At 53.2% G+C, this 18,437-nt stretch overlaps 1 protein-coding gene across 2 annotated transcripts; it reads left to right on the top strand.

Annotated features, from left to right (window-relative positions):
* The first annotated feature begins 2,811 nt into the window (after positions 1-2,811).
* Positions 2,812-16,853, top strand: KRT36 (keratin 36). Of its 2 annotated transcripts, XM_082374322.1 has the most exons (9): positions 2,812-3,773; positions 7,944-8,462; positions 10,137-11,109; positions 11,833-11,915; positions 12,176-12,332; positions 12,894-13,055; positions 13,157-13,282; positions 13,451-13,671; positions 14,058-16,853. In XM_082374322.1, the coding sequence occupies exons 3-9, from the start codon at positions 10,651-10,653 to the stop codon at positions 14,227-14,229; spliced, it is 1,380 nt and encodes a 459-aa protein (XP_082230448.1). In that variant the 5' UTR covers positions 2,812-3,773; positions 7,944-8,462; positions 10,137-10,650; the 3' UTR covers positions 14,230-16,853. The 2 variants fall into 2 exon arrangements, with proteins under 2 accessions (XP_082230448.1, XP_082230447.1); XM_082374321.1 differs by lacking the exons at positions 2,812-3,773; positions 7,944-8,462 and having other exon boundaries at positions 9,899-11,109.
* Positions 16,854-18,437: the final 1,584 nt, after the last annotated feature.

The raw sequence follows: 18,437 nt of genomic DNA, 5'->3' as shown, positions 1-18,437 counted from the left end.
GGAGACCACCAGGTTTTTATTCAACACTCCGACTGAGATGGACACCCCCTCCTCTGTGGCACCTGGAGAGAGTGGGGTGATCTCAGGTGTTGGCATATCTGTGCCCTCCTGCCCGGGTGTTGACCGTAGACCGTGTGTGCTGAGGGGGCCGGGCTGTGTCCAGCCGACTGCTGGGGCTTAGCCAGTGCTTATTGAGGGAAGACACCGGTGAATGAACTGGGGGAGTGCCTCTCGGATGCCATCTGAGTTTTGTCATGGGGTAGTAGGCCAGAGGGTAGGGGGGTTGTGCCACTCTTGCCAATTGCCCTTTCCCTGCCCCTTCCTCATTTCCCCTTCCCCTCCCGCCACCCCTGTCCACATAGTCGGTGCCCTCATTCATCCTCCTCCTCCTCCTCCACCCCAAGCCTGTCTGGGCACTGGGCAGTTGGTTTAGTCCACAGCGGTCGCTCAGAGGTGACCCACCCAGCGTGCTAAGCCAGGGGAAAGGTGTCTCTGTCCACTCATCCCAGATCCCACCCCCACTGAGGAACGAGGTGCGGCTCAGTTCTCGTCCACGTGCCCAGAGCTGTGCTAGGAGCTCAGACGTCAGAGAGAAAGAGGACATGACCTCCACTCCCAAACCCGGTTCCTTTTTTTGTTAATCTATTTCATCAGCAGCTGTTAACTGAGTGCACCGTGTATCAGACGCTATATTGGATCCTGGAGAGAAAGCGATGTGCAAAAATGCAGCCTCTTTCTTTAGGGGGTTCACAGACTGGCGGGCGGTAGGAGGTGACACCCGCAACAATAAATTATTGCCATCTTCAAAGCTCAGTTCAGGGTTCACCTTCTGCCACAGATCTCTGCTCTTTCCCCACCACTCCCACCCTTCCCGGTCTGTCCCCAAGGCCCCCTGTACTGATGGCCATCATGGCCATTATTGGAGGGCAGGGCGCGATGGCCACAGGCTCTGGAGCCACACTATCCTGGCGTGCGTCCCATCTCTGCCACTGATTCCATCTGTAACCCTGGCCAAGCCACTTAACCCTGTGGGCGCACTTTCCTACCTGCTAAGTACCACCTCCCTCGGAAGTTATGAAAGTCAAATGTTTAGAACAGTCCAGGCTCGTAGTAAGCGCCCAGTAAACTAAGCTCTGTTGTCCTCTTTCCTTCAGGGCAGGGATGGATTTGTCCTCATCACCATCCTCCTAACTAGGCTGTTACAGGAGCTCAGTAAATGTGTTGGATGGAGGGATGAGTGCTGACAAGGAAGACAAGCTCTGGGCAATGAAAGAGGTAGGCAAGCACACTGTCCTGCAGGCATGAGGGAGGGGACTGGGCTGGAGAAGGCCCTGAGAGCTGAGCCCCAGGGCTGGTGCAAGGCCCTCCCAGGCCTTTCTGGGCTTGGAGCAGCCCCTCTTCCCGAGACCCAGGCCAAGGCTGTGTAGGGAACAGCCCCCTCCTTTTCTGAGCCAGTGCTGGGGGGCTTGGTGGTGTGTGGGGTTAATTGCCCACGTGGAGTAGCGAAATGAGCTGCACCCTGGGCCTGGTAGGGGCTCTGGCCTGGGACCCTTTCACCCAGACCCCGGGGAGGATACCGAGAAGCTGCGCTGCATCCGAGGGTCTGTGTGGCCTTATCAGGAATCCCGAGGAAGCCTGGAGGGGACCCTGGGGTGGGGGTGGGGGGGTGAGTGTTTCTGTCAAAGCCAATCCGGGAGCCTTCCTGAGCTGGACAGGGGTGGTGACCTCAGGGCTCTGGTCTGAGATGTGGGAGAGGCTTGGGGAAGGGGAGGGCAATCTGCTCTTTCTATCCAGGACTCATTTCATCCCCTCAGTCATCTGCATGGGGTGACCATTCAAGGGAGGGCAGCTTCATCAGTCCTGCTTGGTCAATACTGCCCCTCCCTGGGGTTGGCCAGGTGCCCACGTGCCCCACCCCTCCCCCAGGCTCAACACCCCTGCTTCCCAGGGCTGTGAGGAACGGCCCTGTCCGCGGAGGCTGACTAACCTCTATGTCACTGGTTGCCAGCGAACACAGTTAATGCAAAAGATGCCAAAATAGAGGGGATGCTAATAAAGGGGAAAGTCACGTGTCCAGCATTTGTCTAGGGCTCTTTTTTATTCTTTATTTCATTTCATCTTTACAACAACCCCGAGTTGGCACTGTTGCACCCATTTTACACATCTGAAGATCGAGGCTCAGACTGGTTGAGAGACCTGCCCAGCAGGAGAGCTGGGATCCACATTCCAACGTGCTTTCCAAGACTGTGGCTGGCCCTCTATCAAAGCCAAAGTTTCAGCTCTGGAACCTGTGGCAGAAGCGGGCTCTCACTTAAGCCCCAATGCTTAGGGGACAAAGGCATCAGCGTGGAATGTGCCCATAGCATCCCTGTGCCTCAGAGCTTGGGGTGGAGGTGCCTCCCCACGGCAGTGCTGCACGAAGGTGGCTGATTGCTGTGTGACTCCTGGCTGCACAGTTAGCCTCTTCCTCACCCCCAGCACGAGGCGCCTCCCTCTCCCAAAGGCTCCGCCCTGGGTGGATGGACCAGTGCACCTCTGCTTTCCCTAATGGGGTTGTGCGTCCTGCCTGGGCCCTGCAGGGGGTAGGCTCACTCCAGAAAGCATGTCAGTGCCACTTTAGCCACTTGCTGTGACGTGGAGTGGAGGGATGGTCCCGACATGAGACCCTGTCCAGTCCCCAGCCTTGAGTGGGGCAGCTGGACAGCAGGCCATGGCTAAGGGCAGAGCTGCAGCCCTGAGACCCCTTGGGTGCCTGTTGTCCCTCTGTTTTGGGGAGCAGCCTCGAGGGTCCACAGAAGACCCTGAGTATGATGAGGGTGCCTGGGGCTTCCTAGTAAGGGGAATCTCGCTTGAGGGAAGAGGAGGAAGAGATGGCACAGGAGGGCTGTGGTCCATGGGGTGTGATGACGCACTGTCCCAGCTTCCCCATGTCCGTGGCTGTGCCCTTCTTCCCTGCCGGCCTGGGACAGTGCATCTCGGGGTGGCTGGGACCTGCCCCCTGTTGGATGGTGTTCCTGGAGCTGTTGGGGGCTGGAGAGGAGCAGGGTATGCAGGCTGCATCCTCCTGAGCAGCTTGTCCTGGGGGGCTCTCAAAGAGCTGAGCACATCAGACTCTCCATCCTGCTGCAGCGCTCGGGAGGGACCAGGTGGGTGGGCACCTGTTGGAGGGGGTGGGGATTTGGGGGAGTTGGCAAGGAGCTGGTATTCACTCTTCTGGCCCATTTTTATGAACAGCCATAATAACTCTGTGGCTTCTTTCATCCGAGGATCTCAGATGAGTTTGAAAGTAGAACCCCCAGTATAAATCCTGGTTAATTACTGCCTGGAGCCCATAGTCTGTTTTGCAGACAAACTGTCATTAGCAGGAAGAGAGTGAGGTCGACTGCACCCCAACCCCTGGAAATGCAGACGATGGAATCCAATCAAACAGGGTGTTTGGGGAACTCGTTTTGTGGTCCAGTTAAGTGGTACCTGAATCAAGGGGACACGGGAGACTGAGGCACCAGCTTCTTCTCCCAGTGGGTCTGTGCGTCTCCCACAAACCACAGGTTCGCTAAGGACATCAGGGAGAGCAATGACAGCTCTGGAATTCTCCGTAAAAGCTGGGTGGGGGGAGTTAGGAACCGAGTGGATCTGAGTAGGAGGCCCTGGCCTCTTCCAGACACACAGGAGCGGTGAGCCAGTGCAGCTGTGCAGGAAGAGCTGGCCTGTGGGCGAGACAGAAGTGGCCCTAGGATGCAGAAGGCAGAGCTTGGTGTGAGAGAACTGGAGAGGTATGGCTTAAGATTGGGGTCAGGGCAGCTCTCTGGGCCACCCCAATGGCAAGAACAGTTTGGGGCAGAATCCTGCATCCCTGGACAGTTGCCAAAACCGTATCCCAGGGCGAGAGAAAGTACCTTTATATCTTGGGAGAGATGGGGGTTCCAGGGTGATTCTGGGCCTGGTAAAGGGGGAGTTTCGAGGCCTAATTAGAGTCAGGTCCTGGCCCAGTGGGGCTTTAGGACCATCCACGGAGCGGCACATTGAGAAGCTGGATGTTGAGGAGCCTGGCAGAGCCCTAGAGTCTTGGGAGAAGCCAAGGGCCGCGGTCACCTCGCTGCTCTCCTGAGGCCCCTAGCACTGGCTCTGGGCCCTGTAGAGGGGCAGCCAGGGAGAGGGGAAGACCTCCATGGTCAATTAGTGTGTGCACCCAGAATGCCCTGAGGCTGGTGAGGCCTGGCGACAGCAGGGGGTAGGCGGAAGTCGGGGGCACAGGCCGGGCGACCAGGAAATGGAGCCGAGAGGGACTTGCCAAATCTCGCCGAGGAAGGACTGAGTCACCCCGCTGAAGGCAGCTGCCATCGGGGGTGGAATGTCACTGAGGCGGCCAGGAGAGAGAAAGGACACCTTAGCACTCTTCTGAATCCTGCTCACCGGGCCTGTGAGGGCAAAAATGGCAGCCACTGAGATCGGGGTACAAAGGACGGAAAGTCACGATTTTCCAAGGGAAGCCCGTTATACCTGTTCCTGAGACCAGCCAGTCATGGTGACAAGTCACAGCGGAAGGAGGGAAGGAACAGCTGTGTCATGTTTGGCCGAAGTTCTCAAACAGTGATGCTTCCTTAGTGAGGATTACCAGAGAAAATGCAGGACGCCTAGTTAAATTGCAGTTGCAAATACACATGAATACGTTTTTAGTATAAATATGTCCCAGATGTTGCGTGTAGTCTTATTTGCTAAATCTGGCAACCCTACCCTCAGCAGGTTTGCAAACTGCCCTGAGTTTTCCACCATCAAAACCAAATAAGCAAGACCTTTCTCTGATTCTTTGGACAAATTAAATTGGTGGCTCGAAATGTCATAATTGAAGATTTTTTTTTCCCCTACCATAATGCTTCCTTCAACTTTGTGGACCTGTTCCTGCCTGTCTGTACTAAAATCTAACATCAGCTGGCAGGAGATCTGGTAGGAGTTTTGATGTGGTTATTTGACACAGAGTATGTAGTAACCCTGCTGTTCAGGGAGGGGCCGGGAATCCTGAGTGCTTTGTTGCTTGAACAAATTCTTTGTTACAAGGAAAAAGCACCCGTGTTGAGGGGAAAGAGATCAGTGTGGGTCTCCCTTTTTCTGGGTGGGTTCTGGGTCGGAGTCTAAAAAGGCTAAGACACAGATGGGGTGAGCACTTCTTAGATGCCTCTTACGGTGGGAAATTTGTAGGACTTGCGCGTGTGAATGCCAAAGATGGGATAGGGAGCAGGAGAAAACCAGGAAGATGAAGCCTATGCCAGCAGGACACTCTAAGAGAGGCAGTCACTGGGCTTTTTGAATGGTCTCATTCCCCTTGCTGCCCAGTCGTAGGGGATCTGGCTGCCCCATGGTCCACTGGGGCACTGGGGGTGCTGGCACATTCTGACCACAGATCAGAGGAGCAGGGCTCCTTGGGCACACTGTGACAGGCGGTGCCTGAAGCCTTCTGCATCGAAGGGACAGCTCAGAGCTGGGTAGAAGAGACTCAGGCTTGACTTCTTGGGTCTCTGCCCAAGGGGAACCTTGGCTTTCAAATGGAAGCTCATTTGAGGGTGGAGACCTATTTTTACCAAAGAAGGAGCCACACACTCAGCCGCTGACTTTGAACTTGGTGGCTTTCCAAGGTGGGCTTGGAGAAAGCAAGAGTGTTTTCTGTTCCTGCAGCAGCAACCTCCCTCTTCGCCCTGCTCCCCAAGCTGAGGTCATGGTGGTCAGAGAGCATCCTGTCAGCTCTCTAGCCCCCAAGCCGGCACCTGTGTCTGCAATAGGTGGGGTCAGGGAGCTTTTAGGAGCTTCTACAGTAAAGGTCAGAGGCCAGAGAGTCCTGGATACAGTCTAGGGCCCCTGCAGTTCTGGACACAGTCCCAGCTACAACCTCTTTGAGCAGCTGTCTTTCCTTGCACAGCTGGGTTAGGCCTCCGAATCAGCATCCCATGAAACCTGGGTGAGCAGTTTGTGCCCTGGAAATAGCATTCAGCTGGGGCTCAGACTACATGGGCTGTAAGAAGATTTTTTTTTTTTTTTTTGGCTGCGCCATGCGGCCTGTGGGATCTCAGTTTCCCAACCAGGGATTGAACCCGGGCCACAGCAGTGAAAACCTGGAATCCTAACCACTAGGCCACCAGGGATCTCCCTTAAGAAGAGTTTTGATCTCTTAAATCTGTGAAGTGAGTTCCTGTTTATCAAGCACGTTTCAACTTAGTTGTCACAATCCTGTGAATATGGCATTATGAGCTCCACTCACCTTTTGGGAAAACGGAGGCTTGAAGAAATTAAGGAGCTTGAACCAAGGTCTGGCTGAGTCCAGGCTCAGGGCCCCTGCTGTCCTGCCCGATACTTTCTAAGCCCTTCTTCTGCAAAGCCAAGTCTTAGTTGGCTCAGTTGGCCAGAGATATCATTTCAGCCTGGACATGCGGGGATGACTGACTAATGTCCTGGTGACCCTGCACCTCCAAATGGGCCCTCCTAGGGACCAGCCTTGGGAGGTGGACTCATGTTGCCTCTGCCTATGGAGGGAGGCTGGGAGGAAGCCGAGCCATTGCGTTTTCCTGGTGTGCAGGTGTTGGAGGATGTCAGAGGATGGCGGGAAGGATAAGTGCCCACCGAACTGAGAAGGCATCTTGAGACCAAAAAGCGAGGCAGGCAGCTCCATCCAATCAATGGGATCAGTTTATTACTCACAGGGTGGGATGGGGCTGACAGCGATCTGGAAGCATCTGCAGCTGTACTCCGCACCACCGAGGCACCATGGGGACAACTTTAGAGTTAACTTAGGGTATGGGGATAGGAGCTTGGAGACAGGACGTGCATTCCTGAGTCAAGATTTATGAATGGATAACTAGTCTCACGGATGCCGGGAATACGTCATGGAAGGTTTTCATCACTGTTTGGGGACTAACAGAGCACAGAGGTCACCCGGTCCTAATGATTATTAGACAATATCTATTAGCTACAAAGTCCTTGATGACAGAGAAGTGATTTACTGCCCAGTACAGTCCTGGGTAGGGTCAGCAGAAGGAGAGGAGGAGCTGTAAGGGCCCAAGATGGCGCTATGCTAACAGCCATACAGTAGACCTGGAGGTAAAGGGAGACTGAGGTCCACGCGGACTGCAAAGAAGAGAAAACCCAACCGCGTCACAGGCTGAACCTCCATAACTCCACTTTGTTCTGTGGTCAGTGACAGAGAAGGGACAGTGGCTGATGGTGAAGGAGTCACAGACACGTCCAGGGGACTCCCGGCCGGCTGCACGGGAAACACTTGGGCCTTAAATCCTATGTCTGAGATGCAAGGGCCTCGGGCTCACCCTGTCCAGACCCTTCCTGTTCAGACTGGGGCTCTGGGGCCCAGAGTGGTTGAGGCTCAAACAGAGCGCGGCAGAGGTCGGCCTGGAGTCCAGGCCCCCTGACTCTTAGCCCAGTGTATTTTTTTTTTTTAAACATTTTAAAATTTATTTATTTATATATTTTTGGCTGTGTTGGGTCTTTGTTTCTGTGTGAGGGCTTTCTCTAGTTGTGGCAAGTGGGGGCCACTCTTCATCGCGGTGCGCGGGCCTCTCACTGTCGCGGCCTCTCTTGTTGCGGAGCACAGGCTCCAGAAGCGCAGGCTCAGTAATTGTGGCTCACGGGCCCAGTTGCTCCGCGGCATGTGGGATCTTCCCAGACCGGGGCTCGAACCCGTGTGCCCTGCATTGGCAGGCAGATTCTCAACCACTGTGCCACCAGGGAAGCCCAGCCCAGTGTATTTTTGATTCATGTTAGAAAGGATGGTCTCAGAATAGGACCCTATTTTGAAATAAAACCTGATGCCTGGGTACCCCTGATGTACTTAACACTGAGTAGGTGCATTTTCTCCAGGGCCACCATGGGTGGGGGGGTGGGCTGAGTTGCCTCGGGAGGTGAGCAGCCCTATGAGTCCTGGGTTCTCTCCTCTGATACAGGAAGAGCATGTGTTCCTCTCGGGCATCAGTTCATCCCGTGATGGTCCAGGCTTCTGAGGTGAAAGAGAGCAGAGGAATTCCTCCCATGAGGCCCCCCTACCACACTTCCCTCCAAGAGGTGGCCTTGCAGTCTACACCATGGAGAAAAGCAGGGGACCAAGGGCGACCGAAAGACCTTCTGGCCAGCTTGTCACTCGCTCCAGAAGAGGTACGTGCCTCTCTTCACGGCCTTGGAGACACCTGTCTGGACTCCGGCCCGCAGTGGCCCTCTGGATGTACGTACTGAGTGACGGGACACAGCTGAAGCAGCAGACACCTGTTCACTCCATGGCCCTGAGGGAAACTTAGAACCAGCTTCAGATACAGATTGCACAAGGGGAGGGATTAAAAAAAAAAAAAAAAAGAAAATGAGAACGTTAACTTCAGATGCCAGCAGCCAGAGACCGCAAAGAGAGAAGAGCTGTGTCAGGGGCGTAGGAGGTGCTACCCTCAGGACGAGCATGCTGTGTCACAAGTGAGGTGAGTTGGGTCATGGGTGCATTAAGGACTTGCCTGAATGGGCCCTACAGTGACAGCCAGACTCTGCACTAGTTGTCCTAGAAAACAAAGGAGGTGCTTACAGGAGATCTGGCCAGAGCCCCAGCCCCCGTCCTGATGGTCCAGTGGGTCTCAACTGGGGGCAGTTTTGCCGCCCAGGGGACATTTGGCAGCGTCTGGAGACATTTTTGGTTGTCACGCCTGGGGGAAGAGGTTGCTACTGGCATCCGGCGGTAAAGTTCAGGGATGCTGCAGACACGTCACGATGCACAGGGCGCCCCCGCGCTGGGAATTACGTAGTCTGCGATGTCCACAGGGCCGAGGTGGAGAGACCTCGAGACAGCCCCGTCCTAGGCCCTGCAGGGAGGATGGGCAGCCATAAGGAACCATTGCTGAGGCAGCGGAGCTCTGGAGGCCTGATGCCCCTGCTGTCCCTCCTAGGAGGGGCCGCACGGCGTGTGCACCCCGGGGAGCCCATCGGGTGGCTCTCGGGCATCCTGTTGAGGTGTCCACTGAACTGGGCGAGGTGTGTCCACCACAGCCAACCCTCCTGAGTAATTTCAGAGAGAAGCTTATAATGTGTTTTAAGAGGTTGGTAAATTACAACCTCAGAAGCACATAAATGCTTCTGTAAACGCCAGCCTTGCTGTGTGTGTCTGTGTGGGGGAAGAGTGAGCAGGTTGTTCAAGCCTTGGGAAAACCCGCTTTGAGGGTGGAAGACTGAATTTACCTTTGGTCCTTAAGTCTCAGGCTCTCCTCCTGGCTCGCTTAACTCTCTGGCAGTGTGTCATCCGTTCCTCCCTTCCCTGTCCAAAGGGTCTGCTGCATTGACTGTTTCTGTAACCTGTTTAGGCACCCGTGGGGTGTCCAGGGTCCTGGTTTTACCCTCTTAGGTTCAGGAAATTGGGGCTCACAAAGGAAACTTCCCTCCAAAGCAGCTACGACCCTTTGCCAGCCACAGCCATAAACCATCATCAAAGACTGTCCTCTGAGCCCAACCAACTTTTCTACGGCACCCGATGGGTTTTAAAACACTTTTACTTCTGGCCTGGTTTGACTCTCCTCGTATCTGTGTGAAGCAGGCAGGGCAGGCTGATGCTCTGTACTGTCCCAGTGAGGACCCTGAGGATGCCTGGGGGGAAATGATGTGCTCAGCGTCACAGGGCAGATCATCAGCAGAGCCAGGGTTTGGACCTAGGTCTCCTGTCCCGAAATTCTGGGTGCCTGCACTTGACCTTGGTTGTATGGGGGAAGCAGTGGGACAAGGGCATGGGATTTGGGGTCCGAGATCCCTGGTTTCAGATCCAAGATCTGTTACTCACTGCCTGTTCATCTCAAGCAAGCTTTCCCTCCCTCTTTCTTTCTTTCTTTTTCTCCCTCCCCCCTCCCTCCCTTCTTTCTTTCTCTCTCTCTTCCTTCCTTCCTTCCTTCCCTTCCTCCTTCCCTCCCTCCCTCCTTTCTTCCTTCCTTCCTTTCTTTCTTTCTTTCTTTCTTTCTTTCTTTCTTTCTTTCTTTCTTTCTTTCTTTCTTTCTTTCCTTCTTTCTCTTTCTTTCTTTCTTTCTCTCTTTCTTTCTTTCTTTCTTTCATTTCTTTCTACCATTCTCACCTTCACTCTCCACACTGGTAAAATGGAAATAATATTGAACACCTCTCAGGATTGTTGTGAGGTGTGAATGAAATAACCACGAGCCTGGCACATGATGAGTGCTCCATGAATTTTAGTTCCCTTTGCTCCCTTCTCACCATCCCAGTGGCCCAGGCAGAGGTGAGCAGCTATGAGGGCGGGGGGGTTGGGGTAGTGGACAGAGGTGACAAATAACTGGTTCCTCGGGGAAATCATGCAGAGAGGGCAGGTACCAAATGTAATTTGTGAGGCCACTCCTGATTCATGGGATCTGGTGCAAGAACTTTGAGGAGGCAATAAAATTCATATTCTGCTAGGAAATGACAACAGCTGAGAGTCCTGACTTAGCAAACTAATTTTTTTTTTCTTTTTATAAGGCAAGGAATTTGGATGGGTAGCAAAAAATCACATTCTAATGAGACTAATTTCCTGGAATAGGAATAACATGGCAACACCCCACGGAAAGTGTATATAAATGCCCCAGAGAGGCCATGAGACTCAGAACCTGAGCTCCTTGCTAAGCTGCAACCTTCTCTGCTAGCATCATGGCCAGCCAGCTCTGCTCTCCGATCTTCTCCTCTGGGTCCATCAAAGGCCTCTGTGGCACCACAGGTGGCGTCTCTCGGGTGTCCTGTGTCCGCTCTGTGGGCTCCTGCAGAGTCTCTGGCCTTTCTGGTGTTGGGGGGTCAGCCTCCTCTGTCAGGCTGGGCCTCTCCGGCCTTGGGAGCTGCTTGCCTCGTTCCTGCCTGTCCTCTGGGTACCACTCCTCCTGCTTTACCGGGAGCGGGGGCTGGTCCTGCGAGGGCTCCTTCAACGGCAACGAGAAGGAGACCATGCAGTTCCTGAACGACCGACTGGCCAGCTACCTGGAGAAGGTGCGCCAGCTGGAGCGGGAGAACGCGGAGCTGGAGTGCCGCATCCGGGAGCGGAGCCAGCAACAAGACCCCCTTGTGTGCCCCAACTACCAGTCCTATTTCCGGACCATCGAGGAGCTCCAGCAGAAGGTAACTGGGACCTGGCCCCTCTCCAGCCCAGCAGCCCAAACCCTGGGAGGGGTCTGTCTCGTCCCACTACAGATGGGACTGTAGCTCTTAGGGGATTCTCTCTCCTATTAGGGCCAGCTTTTCTCTCTAGGGTCTTGGTTTCTTGGGGGGACCCAGACCTCTCTGCTGCTTGTAACCTCCCCTCCAATCCAGCCATTTCTCCAGCCAGCCATTCCTCCCCTCCCTCCGCTGTCTCAGCTATAGATAGGGCAGTCGCATGCACCAAGCCCCTACTGGACACAAGCCCTGGGGCTGACAGCTTCCCATCCTTTCGCTTGTTTATTCCTCATCTTATAGAGATGGATATTACTGGATCCATCTAACAGATGCGGAAGTTGAATTTTAGGGAGGTTCAGCAACTTGCCCATGATCCCATAGCCTGTTGGTGTTGGATGCAGAACCTGAATCCAGGTCGGCCTGGTTCTCTCCACTCGCCTCTCCACTCACCCACTGGGCCACTTTGGGGCTGCGGATGTCAGGACTGATGGCCACTGACATCCCTGTGATGCCCCTTCCGGGACTGATGTTCCTTCTACACCTGGGCTCAGGATGTTCAGGGCTGGAAATGCCAAAGGTGCTGGTGGTACTTAGAAGCATGGCATCCGAAAGATGGGCTGTCCCCTCCCCACCTGTCCCCACACTGCTGGGCCTTCCCCAGCTCATGGGACACCCCCTGTTCCCCAGATCCTGCTGACCAAGGCTGACAATGCCAGGCTGGTCCTGCAAATTGACAATGCTAAGCTGGCTGCTGACGACTTCCGAACCAAGTGAGTGGCCTGATCTAGGAAGGTTTCTGTGCTGCTCCCTTGCCTCTGTCCCCCGCCTCTGAGAGCTGGTGAGTGGGAGTGAGGCCCGATGGAGCTGTAAGTGGGAAATGTGGCATCGATCCTGGATCCCTTTCGGGTCGAGGGAAAGGACCACAGTGATGCTGACCCCAAATCAGCCACTGCAGCTGGTCAGCAGGGCAGTGGGTCCTGCCTGTGCATGGCTGCTTTGCTGCAGACTCGGCAGGGTTCTGTGCGTGCAGGTACGAGACGGAGCTGGGCATGCGGCAGCTGGTGGAGGCTGACACCAGTGGACTGCGCCGGATCCTGGACGAACTGGCTCTGTGCAAGGCCGACCTGGAGACGCAGGTGGAGTCCCTGAAGGAGGAGCTGATGTGCCTCAAGAAGAACCACGAGGAGGTGAGGTTGATGCCATGCGCCCTCTCGATGTTTCCCATCCAGCAGGGAGCCACTGCTGACCCTTGGGTGTAACAACTATGACAGCCACCTCCACAGTAACCCCAGCTGACATTTACTGATGGCCCACTGTGTGCCAGGAACTATACGAAGCACTTTGCATTTCATTCTCACTTCATGTCATCCTCACAATCATCCCAGGACGTATATACTATTACAAGCTCCATTTTACAGATGAGAAAACTGAGGCACAGAGAGGTTAAGTCACTTGCCTAATGTCACACAGATCCCAGACTCCTGCCCATGACACTAAATCTCCCTTTGGAGGGTAGTGCCTGATAATGATTCTATTTGCCTGGTGTTTGCATCGTCTCACTTTACTCTCCCAAATCCTCTGAGGAGGCAGGTAGAGGTGCACAAGGAGGCTGAAGCTCAGAGAGGTTAAGTATCCTGTTTAATGTCACACAGCTGGCAACCGAAGGAGGAGGGTTTTTACCCAGGTCAGTCGAACCCTCATCCAGCATCTTTTTCACAGCCTTATGCCATCTTGCCTCCTCTCTGCAGGAAGTCAACACACTTCGATGCCAACTTGGGGACCGGCTGAATGTGGAGGTGGATGCCGCCCCCCCAGTGGATCTCAACAAGATCCTGGATGAGATGAGATGCCAGTATGAGGCCCTGGTGGAAAATAACCGCAGAGACGTGGAGGCCTGGTTCAACACCCAGGTGGGGCCGGGCCAGCCCAGGACAAGCTCCAGGGGAGGGGTCACCCTTGACAGTAGCTTCACTTGCTCTGACCATGCTCTGGGTCCTCTCATGCTTTTCAGACTGACGAGCTGAACCAGCAAGTGGTGTCCAGCTCGGAGCAGCTGCAGTGCTGCCAGACAGAGATCATTGAGCTGAGACGCACGGTCAATGCCCTGGAAATCGAGCTGCAGGCCCAGCACAGCATGGTGAGTGGCCCCGGCCTGAGTGGCTGGCCAAGCTCGTGGTAGGCACCCCGATCCACCAGCCTCAGGTTATCACGGGGTGTGATCACAAATGGTACCCGGACACCCAGGGCTGTGGGTCTCTGGGTGGGATTCCCTCCTGTTGGGAGTGCTTCCTCTTTCCCATTGCAGCGGAATTCCCTAGAATCCACCCTGGCGGAGACCGAGGCCCGCTACAGCTCCCAGCTGGCTCAGATACAGGGCCTGATCGGCAACGTGGAGGCTCAGCTGTCCGAGATCCGCTGTGACCTGGAGCGGCAGAGCCAGGAGTACCAGGTGCTCCTGGATGTCAAGGCCCGCCTGGAGTCGGAGATCACCACCTACCGCTGCCTGCTGGAGGGAGAAGACTGCAAGTGAGTGGGTTCCGGAGGTCCCGGCTTGTGGAAAGGGCTCACCTGGGCCCAACCCTCAGTGCCGCGGTGAGGGCATCAGTCCTAGAGTGGTTATTGCACAGATGAAGGGGGATTGATCAAAGCATCTTCAGAGAGATTCCTTCCAGCCCTGGGCTTTGGGCTTTTGCAGGGGGACAAGTCGACCCCATTCATGGTACTTCTCCAACCATTGTTTTTGGCTGGGACTTTCTGGTCTTCATCCCTGCAGCCCTTGGGGATTTCAGAGGGACTGTCTGAGCCATTTGTCATTGTCACCCACCCGTCTCACTTGACCCCTGTTTACATTTAACGCGAATGTCAGTCCAATGGCCGATGCCAAACACCCTGATATGATCTCATTTCCTCAGGCTGCCTGCCCACCCTTGTGCCATGGAATGCAAGCCTGCCGTTAGAGCTCCTTACATCTCAAGTGTGCCCTGCGCCCCGGCTCCCCAGCTCAGCACCCAGATCCGTACCATCAAGGAGGAGATCAGAGATGGGAAAGTCATTTCCAGCAGGGAGCACGTGCAGCCGCTGTAACCAGCTGCCCGGCTCAAGGGGCAGGCCCTGGCCCACAGGAAGGAGGATACCCCGCTGGGTCCCGGCTCTAAAAGACCCCCCCCCTTCCCTAGAGGCACTCCCCGCTCAGCAGATTTTTCTACCAAAAATATTTCTTGGATTGTGTTTCTGACTTTTACTGCTTCTATGCCGTGTAAAGCTAGGTTTCCCTGGAAATTTACCCAATAAAGTGTGTTCTCTTGGCAAAGCAAACTTGCCTCTGTCGATCTTCTGTGGTTAGTTACTGGGGGTATTTGATCTGGGCTTGCTGCGAAGGTGTGGATTTTGGTTTCAGGTCTGTCTCCTCTGGCTCTGAGTGGTAGGACGTGACAGAATGATTCAAAATATTTCATAACAGGGATACCTGAGGGCCTGGTCCATGAGAACAGACGCTGACCTAATCCGATGGCTGCTGGCCATAACCTACAGGCTTGGCTCTGCCCATGGGGACCACCTGGGGCGGCCCCAGGAGAGGCAAAGGCTCCCAAGCTGTCCTCCTAGGTAGCCCTGCTTGGTCTGGTGGTTCTCTCTTCCCTTCAGTTTCTCCTCCCTTGTCCAGCTCCTGTCACCTCGCTGGCCACCTCCAGGCCTGACACTGTGGACATTTTAGGAGAGGTGGTGCCACCCAGAGAGGCAAACTCCAAGCAGCCAGCCTGGGCCAACCACTCCAGGGAGGGGAGTTGTGTGAGCTGGGAGATGCAGGTGGGAAGGCTGGGTGAACCCAAGTCCCTAACACTGGACACAGGGCTGAAGTGAAGGGCGGCAGGGACAGTGAAGTGGGGAAGGGGGAGGGGACCGCCAGACCTCACTGTGGAGCAGAGTTCAGAGTGCCCCAGATTCCACTGGCTGAGCCATGCTCATCTGGGCATGGCTCAGCCTGGACGCCCCTCTGATCAGAGAATCATGGCCTGTGAGAAGTCTGAGGGCCCCATGCCTCCTTTGTCCCCCTGCCTCATTCTTCAGTTGAGAATATAGGCCCAGAGAGGGCAGTGACTTGCCCCAGGCCACACAGTGGTGAGTGGCGGGGACGAGGCCATCGCTCAGCTCTTCTGACTCTAACTCGGGCACCCTTCCCAGCGCACAGATTCTCTGTCTCTGTCTCTCCCCGACCCCCTTCCCTCTTTTCTCTACCTCTGGGCTCTTAACTTGAGTCCAAGACCGGTGGGAAAGACCTGGTTCTGTCTATGTCACCAGGTAGTTGGTGCTAAACATGAATCTTCAACCTGCTTGACAAGTCAGAGGTGCAGCAAACACATCTTGGACCTTAGGGGAAGAAGCGCTCGGGCGAGCTGGAGCAGCTGGTGCTGAGTCTGGCTGTGCACCCTAACCACGTCGCGTGACCTCTCTGGTCCAGCTGGTGCATCTGTAAAATGGGGCTGGGGGAAGCTCCAATGTGTGCACAGTGCCCGGAAGTGGTAGCTATGAGCGCTGGTATTAAATGAAGCGTCCCTGGGCGGAGAGCGGGGAATGGGAAAGCCCAGCTCTTTGCTTGGTTACACGGCAGGACGCTGTCGGGGCCAATACTGCCCGCCAGCAGCACCCTCAGAGCTGAACCCAAAGGGCTCAACCTCAGACCTGCTTGGCTTTGGGGCAAGAGGCCGGGCAGCAGGGCCAGTCCACGTGGTCTCAGCCCTGCCCTGCCGCTCTCTGTGCTCCGCACTCCTGCTCTGGGGTCTCAGGTCTGCAACTCCGGCTCTGGCAGAGGTTCAGACGAGCGGTGGGCGGCCGGGCATGCGCAGAGCGCACCACACCCCAGTGCGCTGCTCCGTAGAAATAGGCAGGGGTTGGGCAGTGGGTTGAGCCTCTGTTCTGGCCACTGCTCCGGCTGCCTGCCTCCTGCGTGGAAACAGCAGACAGATGGTGCCGGCTTGTGACCTGACAATCACGCTGTCAACTCCTCGAAGCACGCAGCGTGTTCCCTGTTTACGTGCATTCTACGGTTTGCAGAGTGCATTCACAGCCTCATCCCATGCATTCAAACAGCCTGTGTGTGGTAGGTGCTTTATTTATGCAGCTTTCTCTACCTTTTTATCCAGTTGTTCAGAGCATCTGCGTTGGTTAAGGAAACCCTGATCTTTTTTTTTTTTTTTAACATCTTTATTGGAGTATAATTGCTTTACAATGTTGTGTTAGTTTCTGCTGTATAACAAAGTGAATCAGCTATATGCACGCGTATATCTCCATATCCCCTCCCTCTTGCATGTCCCTCCCACTCTCCCTATCCCACGCCTCTAGGTGGTCACAAAGCACTGAGCTGATCTCCCTGTGCTATACAGCTGCTTCTCACTAGCTAACCATTTCACATTTGGTAGTGTATATATGTCAATGTCACTCTCTCACTTTGACCCAGCTTACACTTCCCCCTCCCTGTGTCCTCACATCCATTCTCTACGTCTGTGTCTTTATTCCTGTCCTGCCCGTAGGTTCATCAGAAACATTTTTTTTTCTTAGATTCCATATATATGTGTTAGCATAAGGTATTTGTTTATCTCTTTCTGATTTACTTCACTCTGTATGACAGACTCTAGGTCCATCCACCTCACAACAAATAACTCAATTTCGTTTCTTTTTATGGCTGAGTAATATTTCATAGTATATATGTGCCACATCTTCTTTATCTATTCATCTGTCGATGGACACTTAGGTTGCTTCCGTGTCCTGGCTATTGTAAACAGAGCGGCAATGCTCATTGTGGTACATGACTCTTTTGGAACTATGGTTTTCTCAGGGTATATGCCCAGTAGTGGGATTGCTGGGTCATGTGGTAGTTCTATTTTTAGTTTTTTAAGGAATCTCCATACTGTTCTCCATAGTGGCTGTATCAACTTACATTCCCACCAACAGTGCAAGAGGGTTCCCTTTTCTCCATACCCTCTCCAGCATTTATTGTTTGTAGATTTTTTGATGATGGCCATTCTGACTGGTGTGGGGTGATACCTCTTGTAGTTTTGATTTGCATTTCTCTAATGATTAGTGATGTTGAGCATCTTTTCATGTGTTTGTGGGCAATCTGTATATCTTCTTTGGAGAAATGTCTATTTAGGTCTTCTGCCCATTTTTGGATTGGGTTGTTAGTTTTTTTGAAATTGAGCTGCATGAGCTGCCTGTATATTTTGGAGATTAATCCTTTGTCAGTTGCTTCATTTGCAAATATTTTCTCCCATTCTCAGGGTTGTCTTTTCGTCTTCTTTATGGTTTCCTTTGCTGTGCAAAAGCTTTGAAGTTTCATTAGGTCCCATTTGTTTATTTTTGTTTTTATTTCCATTTCTCTAGGAGGTGGGTCAAAAAGGATCTTGCTGTGATTTATGTCATAGAATGTTCTGCCTATGTTTTCCGCTAAGAGTTTGATAGTGTCTGGCCTTACATTTAGGTCTTTAATCCATTTTGAGTTTATTTTTGTGTATGGTGTTAGGGAGTGTTCTAATTTCACTCTTTTACATGTAGCTGTCCAGTTTTCCCAGCACCACTTATTGAAGAGGCTGTCTTTTCTCCATTGTATATTCTTGCCTCCTTTATCAAAAATAAGGTGACCATATGTGCATGGGTTTATCTCTGGGCTTTCTATCCTGTTCCATTGATCTATATTTCTGTTTTTGTGCTGGTACCATACTGTCTTGATCACTGTAGATTTGTAGTATAGTCTGAAGTCATGGAACCTGATTCCTTCAGTTCTGTTTTTCTTTCTCAAGATTGCTTTGGCTATTTGGGGTCTTTTGTGTTTCCATACAAATTGTGCAATTTTTTGTTCTAGTTTTGTGAAAAATTCCATTGGTAGTTTGATAGGGATTGCATTGTATCTGTAGACTGTTTTGGGTAGTATAGTCATTTTCACGATGTTGATTCTTCCAATCCAAGAACATGGTACATCTCTCCATCTGTTTTTATCATCTTTAATTTCTTTCATCAGTGTCTTATAGTTTTCTGCATACAGGTCTTTTTTTTTTTTTAAAAATCTTTATTGGAGTATAATTCCTTTACAATGGTGTGTTAGTTTCTGCTTTATAACAAAGTGAATCAGTTATACATATACATATGTCCCCATATGTCTCCCCTCTTGCGTCTCCCTTCCTCCCACCCTCCCTATCCCACCCTGCTAGGTGGTCACAAAGCACCGACCTGATCTCCCTGTGTTATGCAGCTGCTTCCCACTAGCTATCTATTTTACGTTTGGTACTGTATATATGTCCATG

The sequence above is a fragment of the Balaenoptera borealis genome, assembly GCF_965194805.1.
Source record: "Balaenoptera borealis genome assembly, chromosome: 20".
In the NCBI taxonomy this organism is placed as follows: Eukaryota; Metazoa; Chordata; class Mammalia; order Artiodactyla; family Balaenopteridae; genus Balaenoptera; species Balaenoptera borealis.
This window is presented reverse-complemented; position numbering and strand designations above follow the sequence as displayed.

Bases quoted from the DNA above. Each gene is read 5' to 3' on its own strand.
- KRT36 (XM_082374322.1), top strand. From the start codon at position 10,651: ATGGCCAGCCAGCTCTGCTCTCCGATCTTCTCCTCTGGGTCCATCAAA. The intron at 11,916-12,175 runs GTGAGTGGCCTG...CTGTGCGTGCAG, and splicing joins GCTGACGACTTCCGAACCAA to GTACGAGACGGAGCTGGGCA. The intron at 13,283-13,450 runs GTGAGTGGCCCC...TTCCCATTGCAG, and splicing joins TGCAGGCCCAGCACAGCATG to CGGAATTCCCTAGAATCCAC.